Source organism: Gymnoscopelus microlampas (genome assembly GCF_963454915.1).
Source record: "Gymnoscopelus microlampas genome assembly, chromosome: 1".
Taxonomy (NCBI): Eukaryota; Metazoa; Chordata; class Actinopteri; order Myctophiformes; family Myctophidae; genus Gymnoscopelus; species Gymnoscopelus microlampas.
In genome coordinates, this window is record NC_139962.1 from 36,792,873 (window position 1) to 36,803,223 (window position 10,351).

The 10,351-nt window shown below is 41.5% G+C and overlaps 1 protein-coding gene across 1 annotated transcript; it reads right to left on the reverse strand.

Moving 5' to 3' along the window:
- Positions 1–259: 259 nt before the first annotated feature.
- Positions 260–9,327, reverse strand: ccne1 (cyclin E1). The gene is made up of 12 exons (XM_084085150.1): positions 9,142–9,327; positions 8,555–8,605; positions 8,248–8,335; positions 7,579–7,647; positions 7,081–7,247; positions 5,719–5,854; positions 4,941–5,087; positions 3,854–3,949; positions 3,523–3,657; positions 2,985–3,096; positions 2,190–2,347; positions 260–1,676 (listed from the first exon to the last, which is right to left on the reverse strand). Exons 2-12 carry the CDS (start codon positions 8,566–8,568, stop codon positions 1,503–1,505), a joined length of 1,296 nt encoding a protein of 431 aa, XP_083941276.1. The 5' UTR covers positions 8,569–8,605; positions 9,142–9,327; the 3' UTR covers positions 260–1,502.
- Positions 9,328–10,351: the final 1,024 nt, after the last annotated feature.

Sequence of the window (10,351 nt, forward strand, 5' to 3'; positions counted from 1 at the left end):
CATCCTAAAATTGGTATCCTGATCTGAAAATGCATTTTCTGTTCAATAGCTGGAAAGACATACTTCTTACTGAACACTCAGTAACAGAACACTCAAAGATTACTATTCGAATATAGAGCTATTTGACACTTATTTTAACCAAATAAGTGTCAAAGGGTAAGTGTAGCTTACCCTACTTTGTATGGACATTTAACTAATGTAAAGAATAAAAATACGGGAAAATTCATTCACTAAACACACGATAGACTTGATTAAAAACATGAAACTGCCTTGAGGCACAGTCTTTATTCAAAAATATATGAAGTAGCAGCATTTCATTTAAAAACTCAACTCATACATTTCGGTGGAGGAATGAAATGGAGGTGTTAAAATAAAAACACAAAAGTTAAATACAATCAATATTATAGCTTCGTAAGCTTGTTCACTTGTCCATTTACTGTAGGTAGCCAAGCTACTGGTCCCGAAGTAAAACATGGCCATGTTTTGTCCCAGAAAAATGTCAAGATTAGAACCAAATGCAACATACATACATACACACACACACACACACACACACACACACACACACACACACAAAAAACATTTCAACCTTCGTAATGCAAAGCCCACCTTTTATAGCAGCATAGAGCCACGGATGACCCTAGTAATAGGTTTTTTTGGGGGGGTGGGGCAACTGCAACCACCATTAATTAAAAAATAAAATCTGAATGATACAAAACACACATGGTAAAAGCACTCAACCAACAGAAGAGACTTGCCAATATAATTGTCCAATTAGTTTTGCCTCTGCATATAAAATATGATCGAGGCATCAGCCACAAGTATGCGAGTTGTGGTTGGCAATTCATGAGACTGCATGGATACAATGCAACGCTGCACTGAAGTTCTCGTACTGGGTGATATCACCACAAAAAGGCCTCCTCTCAAGGACCTTACACACCTGGAGCGTTAACGAATAAACAATCCGAAAATGCGGAAGAGAAAATTTCACATCAAACCTTTAATTTAGTGATGCCCAATTCAGAGGTTGATGCTGTTAATTGCAGTGACACGTCGCCCTTGTTTCTTTATCGCCACGTAATATTCGCATTCTGTGTGGATGTACTCGGCACCCAAACAGCAGTTTAAATGAATGAGAATGAATCGCACAAAATAAACGCTCATGGTCTGTAAGGTCCTTCACTGGTTTGGTTCGATCAGCAGGCTAAACATAGATCAAACGTAACAGAGTGGCATTCGAGACGTTTGCACGTCCCACATCTGTACTGGTTTCCCCCATTTTGCCAAATTCTATGCAAATGCATACACCCGTTACGCACAGATTTAAAAAGCACCTGGACTGGCGGAAGCAGGAAATGCCTCTTAAGAGTCCAGTCCATCACACAGGTTCTATTAGTCCTTTCCATTCCAACTCTGTGTGAAGATCTGTACAGGCACTGCACATAGATAGATCCCACAACGTTTCTGATGTTCTTGTGTCAGTTTCAGCATCTCACTCCTCTCTATGGGAGAGGTTGTGGTTCTGGGGAGGGAGTGCCGATCCTTGTTCTGATGGGGACCGTAATGTTGACAACTTCTTGGCGCGTCTCTTCAGACTTTTCAATGCTAAGTGGTGGGGTCAAGACTCCAGAGGGTAGGTGTTGTAGCTCAGTTTCCTGGTAGGTGTCCACTTTATCCTACACACACACACACACACGAGAAGCAATGACATTAACATCATAAATGTAACTGAACCCTAGTCTTGGGCCAAGTGATACATCCAATGTCAGCCCTGCCCAGCAGTAATGAGTTGACGCATCATCTACACCAGTCTAATACCATTAAGATTCAGAAATCACTCTGTAACGCTGCACAAAATAATCACACCCCCGAGTCAGTTAACCAGCACATTGGCCGCCCTGAGATTGGGAGGCTGGGGTTCGATTCCCTGGCCGGGTCACACAAATGAGACCCAATGCCTCCCTGCTTGGCACTCAGCATGAGCGTCATGTGCAGGGGGTGTACTTGTACATCATGGTTGGGGGATGTACTTGTATATAAAGCTGCCTCACGCGATAGGCTCCTGCCCCACGACTCGGCAAGGCTTACTGAATCAGTTGTGAGGTTTACTCATGTAAACTGTGATAATTGCCCAATTGTTTGTGTGTTATGTCTGTCACTTTAAAAGTTACTTAAGTGTCAAGTCTTACCAGCCATGTCAGGTAGTCCGAGTGGGTCTGGATGTTGTGCATGTCGTCTGCAGGTATTCCAGGGAATGTTTTCATAGGTGATGCGCCACCTTCCCTCAAGGCCAAGGCAAAAGGTACCATCCACCTGACACACTCCTCCACATCCATCCGCTTCAGAGCTGCACAGGCACAAAGAGTGAGTGAGTCAGACACGGATGGACAGAAATGTGACACGTAATTTATACATTGTACACAGAACAGTGTCGCTCATCATATATAACATGTTTTCAAGCCAACATCGCAATGCATAGTCACAAAGCATAACTTGAAAATATGTTATTTTCGTGTGACTAAGTACAAATTATACTTTACAAAGTAAAATAAGCAGAAAATAGAAGACAAACATTGAGATATAATGAAAAACCTATAGGATAAGTTATTCATGGTAAAGATATGAGCAAACCAAGTTGACATTTATTCATGCACAACCTTTTGGCTAAGCTATGAAGCCTGTAATCGGGGCGTCATGAATGCTTTGTGCCCACGAGGAGTGTGTGACCATTTCTTTGTCTAAAGATAGGAGTCGTTGGGGCGAACCGATAGCCAAGTGGTTATGGTGCATATTATGGGTGCAAAATGCTCTGACTATTGAGTCCCCAGTTTAATACTCTTCTACTCTCTGCATGTCTTTCTCCACTATAATTTTCAAATAGGCTTTAAAAAAAAAAGTTGTCACACAAAGAAGATAAATCCTAAAAATGATTTAAGTGCAACAAGCCTATTTTGGAAGGTTGGACGGACAGCCAGTTCCTTTACCTGAGACTGTCTCCACAAGCTCCAAGGAAGAGAAATGAAACAGAGCTGAGGCGGCGAGAACTCCGCTGGAGAACTTCAGGGATCGCGTGTCCAGCATACACAGATCCAACAGCTTGGAAGATAACATAGACACAGTTGAAAATGTATTCCTATGAAACCAACCAATAACAACAATAAAGCCATCTAAAAAGGGCAGTGTCTCAAATTTCCTGAGAACACAGATGGTTACTGTTGATCCGATCATATTCAGAGGGAAATAGATACATTTATGACTAAACAAGGGTTTCCATTTACCTACATACTGCTTTTCCTGATGATAGCAGTGTGTGTGTGTGTGTGTGTGTGTGTGTGTGTGTGTGTGTGTGTGTGTGTGTGTGTGTGGGGGGCGGGGGGGACCAGTTCCGAGTCACATAAGCTTGTATAGTGTGCATGTGTTTGTACTGGTGAATATATCACATACATAATAGTCAAGTGTATGTATACAAGAATGTAACCATAGTAGGACTTTTACATTTTCTATATCCATGTGTGTACATACCTCAGAGATCTGTGTGAAGGTGTCCTGGGGGTATCGGCGGACAAGCAGCTCCTCCTCCTCTTTCAGATAGGCCACCTGGATGTAAACATTGAGCCAAGAGATGGGCGTTTGAGGGCTTAAACTCCACCCCAGCACCTACATCACAAAGAAAGGAGCACAGAGATTTAGAAACATGGTTAGAAGGTGAAACAGAAAAGAAAATCACTACTGCATGATCAACATACACTGCTTACATGATCAAAGAACAGATACAAAGAACTAGCAATAATTGAAAACAAAGGATCAAACATTATCAAAGCATATAGATGTATGTTTTTAGAGTGTCCCATACCTTCATTATGATGAGTTCCATGCAGAGAATCTCATCCTCAGTGCAGGCTTCATCAGTGACGTAAGCAAACTGATGCAACTTCGGAGGGTACATCTCCTGAATAGGGAGGGACACTCGTCATCAGTAAAACACAGTGGCTGACATCTCCTAAAACAGTGTCTTAAGCATGGCCCCTGTTCAATCTTTAGCTACCAATAGCTCAGTTGCTAGGCAAGTAGCTAATTAACAAATTCATGCATTCAGTGGAGTGCCGTTCGTGGAGGGCAGTTGTTGCCTACTGTAGCAAGTTAAGTATTATTCAGCCAGGGAAGCAACAAATTATAAACTTACACCGGGCTCTGCAAGTTTTTATTTCATAACATCGTACACTTAGCAGTGTAGGCTGTGATCGGTCTACATTGTGCGGTGCGATGGCGTGGTAGAAAGCCAAAATACAGACTCATCTTTCTCTGGAAAATACATGTTCAATTTTTAAAAAAAAGTATGCTACCTTTTTGAAAATAATCCCATTTCATAAATACGGTATACACTTAACCTTGTGGCTGGAGATGCTGTCTTTCCAATTATTTGTTCATGCCCTATACTTTATACTAACTGCGGATCACGTTTTAGTTAGTAATATGATAGAATTGATAGGGACAAATATAATTGCACATTCACAGACTGAAAACACCATTATCAGATGTGCTGTATCATAGTACCTGTAAATTATGCACATTTTAAAACACCCAACCTAAAATATTTCAGAAGCCAAAAAGGATAAAGGATAATTCCTTTTAACAGGTCGTTCGTGAAAGTCCTTGCGGTCTTGTTTCCAATGAGAACCTGTGAGCAATTAGGGGTTAAGAGTCTTGCTCAGGGACAAATTTCATTTCATCGACACATATGCTGACCTGGCCTGGAATCGAACCTGGGGCAACCAGGGCCTCTGGCTCCCTAGGCGGGTTCACTAACCATTCAGCTATGCCAAATGTCTAGCAATTAAATTTGGCAATTTTCCCACCCTCTGAGTCCTTAACAAAAACTAAATATCCACCACTTTCCCATTCATTTTCTGAGGACGATTCCATGGGTCACTAGTCACTACCTCCACTTTGGCAGCGATGAAGAGGCAGGCAATTCCTATCAGCTGCAGCATTGATTTAAAGACGTTGCTCTGTGTTGCCATGTAGCGATCAAAATAATCTTGGGCCAGGTGGTACGTCTCGCGGTGTAGTTTGTATGCCTCACACACCTAAAGAAAAAAAGAAAACGGCATTAATACAGTCCACTGTTGGGCACCAAATGGAGACAAAACAACATAAGGTGGTCTCAGTAGAGCCATATGGATAAAACATTTAAATCACAACAGGATGACTAATATGAAGGAATGCAAAATGTGTTATTCTGTGAACAGACATAATTTTGACCAACAGCAGTCACAGCTCTCACGGCCATTCTTAAGAGCCACGTTTGCTTTATGGTGTGGAGAAGCCGGCAAAAGCCCACATCATAGGCTACAGTGGATACGCTCTTTACTGACTTTCATCAGGGCAAATCTGATTTGTTGATCATGGCTTGCATAAAGTGCTCGCTAATCTGACAGATGCAGTTAGTTGCATCTCATTATTCATCTGCAGTACATCCAGTAGATTACCAGCATTTCACAGGCGGGGTACTAATAAAATTATATAACTTTTCAGAAACCATGTTCTTCGTGCATCCCATGAGGGAACTAGGAACGTCTGCCATATTAAGTGAACCAGTCTTAAAAGGAAAAACGGTGACTGACCTAGCACCTTTCAGTGGAGTTTGAATTGACACATTCTCAAGGAAGTGCGTGCCATAAATTCACTTAAACAATGCCGAGTAGAAATGCAACAGACCTCCATGAGCCAGTCCAGGAGAATGGACCTCATCTTGGGTTGGAGATGAGGATGCTTCTCCATGAGGTGAACGTCCTTGGTATAACTCTTGTCCTTCTCCAACATATTGTGCCATACCACATCCTTACTCGCCCAGCTGGAACAAAGGGAATGATAGAGACACACATGAAACAATGGTTACAGCTTAGGTTGTCACATGATTTGTTTTCAGAAGTGTGATGAGGAAAGATTAGAGCCTATACTGAAATATATAGTATATTGTCGTCATTGTGCAAGTACATCTATAAATCAAGTTCCCAGGAGTTTGTTTGATCTGATCCTACATATAAATAAGGAAACCTGTTCGTCAGTCTAGCGGACTGATCTGGTCTGTTCCACATGCCTCTTCTCAGTGGGCTGAGCAGTTGATCTCAACTTGCACACTGGCATTGACACGTGCACAAAATGTCAATGCCCGTTTCCCAAAATGTAAGCTGTTTAATTTATTAGCGTTTGTGTAAACACCGGAGATTGGGAGTTCGGCCTATGGGATCTGTCCTCATGGTTACAGCCCCGCAAGCTATGGGCGCTCTAGCGCTTGCTTACACTAACACTAACTTGGCTTACACACACACACACACACTACATACTTATGAAGGACTTTCATTTAGGCCTCGTGTCCACACTGGGTTTTATGAGTGGCAGTACGCTTTGGATATCATCTCCATAGTACTAGCACTCACATCAACACCTGCACTGTTCAAAGCCACATTGTGTGAGCTCTTGGTGCTAATAGTGTTAGCATGTAGATTGTTTACTCATTGATGCAACGGAGCAGAACATCGCTGCGCACTACATTGCACAAAAGTACATTATTTTAAGTTGAGGAGCGAGGCGAGCCAGCTGCGGCGAAAAACTTCTCTCTCTCTGTGAATGACATTAAGGAAGGTGGAGCTGCACACAGCTGCTGTGTGTGTGTGTGTGGTAACTGTCGGAGACAGAGAACGAGTCATAGGAACACACGCCTGTTATATTTCGGCAAAGGCATTTTTAGACTAGACAGATTCATGTGTGACCTATTGAGAAATGTATATGGCGACAGAAAGATACCTGAACAATCTGCACATTATAAGTGATAGGCTAATATGCAATATGGCAAATTGAATAACATACACCCGCATACATCATGTTATATTTACATTCATTGCAATAAGTAGTTGATCATAAATGTGTCTACAGAAGTAATCTAGTACTAATAAGAGAAACGCATTCAAACTGAATTCGCATCTATGAGATAAATCTATCTGCACACAGAAGACAGAATGTTTGAGTATACCGATTGATTTCATTCAAAACTCTCACCAGGCAGGCAACAGTACTCACCACAGTGTAGGGAGTGGGGACGAACGGACAGGGGTGACAAATATGTTGCTGAAGGTGTATTGGGGGAAGCCAGCACTTCTCAGGGTAACCGGTTGGTCCTCTTCGTGCTCCGGTGTGGGGATCCACCTGTGTGGACTTGTGTAACTAGCGTCAGGACTCCAATCCAGCTGCATAGATAAGAAGAGTAGAGAAGAGGGAAGGCAGGATAAATGAAAAACAAGGAAGGAGGGTGAGAATAAGAAAGAAAACAGTGAGCTGGCAAATAGCGTGCCCCCCCTCCACACATACACACACATGTTCTTAGTCCCAGTGGCAGAAAGTAATGCAGCCGAGGACTGAGCATCCAAGGTTTATTTACTTGTATTAGACTGAAGAACACGCAGAGTCACCATTTGATCTGACATGGACCACTTGCGCTGTGCACATAGCCAGCGAATATGTTTTATGATGAATGGAGATGCATTGATAGAATGGTGAAAAGTGGTGAGAGATAACTACCTCAGCATTACGCTGACATTTCTTCTTTATCATCATCTCTTCCACCTCCTCATCGGGATCTTGCAAATACTGCGTAATGGACAAAGATTTTAGATGTGATTCAGTTTGCAGGCTAGTTCAGAAATACAGCAGAGGCCTCTACTCTGAATCAAAAAAAGGGCTGAATGACAATAATTTATCTCAAATTAATTGGTGGGCATGTTTCGTCATTGCGCCAAAACATGTCCACGAATTAATATATAAGATATGATTTTGTTGTCTCCTATTCAGTCCTTCCGGCACATCACTATGAGAAAAACAGAGAAGATAATTGTAGTGAGATGACTGTCAAAGGCCAGGTGAAATATCAGATATATTACCACTTGTCCCGTTCTTAAAACACAATACTGATTTGTGAAAAATCAAGACATGGTTTATTAGAATCCCCTCCATGTGAGCAGGGTAACATACTAGGAAAGGTAATTGTGTCCTTCATTTGTTGACAGATAAAGCAATCAAAACTATTATAATTGAGTCGTTCCATTAAGACAGTGACATGATCGTTCCTACAGTTGAGTCATTAAGCCTCAACCAATATTCTAAACCAGTTTAGCTTCTTGGAGCCCAATCCAATAATAATAGTATTTAGCCTTCAGGTAGCTCGTTGGCTAACTTTGCAGTAATACTTACAACAGCAACATCTGCCTTCCTCTTCCTCGAACGGGTTCCATGTTCCTTGGGTAGTTGTGGGGCTACAGACTGCGACTCTGCATTTTGCCTACAATAACAAAGTGGAGGAGTTAAAAGTGTAAAATGTATTGTGTTCTAAATCAGCAGTTTTAACAACATCTAGCTCAGCTGGTTATATGAAAAAAACAATGCTGTGTGCTTGTAGTGCCGAGCTAATTAGCAGGATGGCTAGTAGCTTCATCAGCTCAACTTCTCTCAAGTTGATTGATATCCTTGACAGATCGGTCGTAATACGAGCCAAACTCACCTTTTACCAAGCATTATACTCAAATGCGTGTCCTCCACACTCCGAGCAAACCTAAGGACAAGAGACGTGTTTTTATTCATTTTATTTCCAGTTTTAACACCACATCACCCACTCCACTCCACTCCCAACCCCCACTCGATCTCTGCTGACAAAGCCCAGCTCAGAGAGAGAGGCGCGGGGAAATGGCAATGGTACGCGACGTTACAAGATCACTAATATGCACTAAATAAACCAAAGTTCGTCGTTTAAACCACACGACACGTAACATGTGACTCTATAGCATGCTGTCCGCGCGGTAGTTTGACATTTTCTTATTGAGAAGTTACTTATTTTTCACAAACTTTGGACAGATGGTTAGATAATGGCCGAGCCGTGCACAGCTGGCCTGGGACGGCTTGATTGTCCATTCAGCATGTCTTAATAACGTTACACTGCAACATAAACGAACGATCCACGTACCACAGTAGACATCTATACCTTTTAAGAAAGTTTTGCACGCTTGCAATAGCTAAGGTAGCGTTAGCTTAGCCCGAAAATGTGGTTAAAAAACCTAAAAGTAATCACGTTGTTGTTGTAGCATTAATCACCTCAAGATTCCAGTCCTTGAAGTTCACTCCCAACAACACCGATCAAATAAATAAGCACTACTACGATGCAACTAGTTTGATGTTCTGGTTAGGTTGATCGTGGCTTTCTCTTCTCTTGCAGACAGTTTTAGGGTGTGTATGAACCCGGCAGATTGTTACTTCTTTCTGAGCTGCTGGCGCGACTATTTTTGCGCCTTCTCTGGGAACAGATGACTTGATGCATCACACACGTCAGAGAGGAGGTGATTTAACTTGGCGCTAAACTAAACCACCGGCTGTTCAGCAGCACGTCTTTATACAGCTTTATGTCCTAGACGTCACTCTTCACATCATGGTCTTTGTTAGGCCTGTTTCACATTGACAACAGCGAACATTAAAAGAGCTGGGATGTAGCTTTGAAGTTAGTGTAAGGTATAAAGTATTATTTACACTTTTTGCCGGCAAATTGGAGGCGTGGCTGATGACGTGACGGGGAGAGGCGCGGCCAGAAACTAGGATGAATATTACTACGGATTCGTCGATGATGTCATCGTCCGTGCGGAAGTGCATTTGACTGATGGGACTCTTGAACAGCAAAAAACACAGCATTGTCACGTTCAGTGGTGGAAAAAGTACTCACATTTTTTACTTAAATAAAAGTATCAATACCGCAATACAAGTTAAAGTCCTGAATTAAAAATGTACTTCAGTAAAAGTACAAAAGTATTAGTATAACAATGTACTTAGTTAAAAGTACCAAAAGTAGAAAGTACTCATGCAGGATGTCACCATTTCACAAGTTTTCAAATGTATACAAATCTTTTGAAAATAGTAGATCTACAAGCACACCATTTGTCGCGTCACGGTGCATTGTGAGCTTGTAGATCAGCTATTGTCAAATGGCTTAAAATGTATATATGGCTGAAGAGGTTAATGTATGTTTTCTAATAAAAAATAAACTCTACAAAGTAACTAGTAGCTAACGTTTTCAAATAATTGTAGTGGAGTAAAAGTATAATATTTGTCTCTGAGATGTAGTCGAGTAGAAGTAAAAGTTCTGAACATTGGAAATAAAGTAAAAATACCTCATCATTTTCTTTAAGTACAGTCTATGTACTGTACGAGTACATCTACGTAGTTACATTACAACACTGTGTATGCGTATTGTTGTGTACATGTTTTCAACTAGTTCACTGTTCACTTAAAATAAACTTTGCACGTTTTTTCCCCG

Coding starts and splice junctions, on each gene's coding strand:
- ccne1 (XM_084085150.1), bottom strand. Junction 5,855..7,080: donor TCCCCACTCCCTACACTGTG/GTGAGTACTGTT, acceptor CCTTTGTTCCAG/CTGGGCGAGTAAGGATGTGG. Junction 1,677..2,189: donor CGGACTACCTGACATGGCTG/GTAAGACTTGAC, acceptor GTGTGTGTGTAG/GATAAAGTGGACACCTACCA.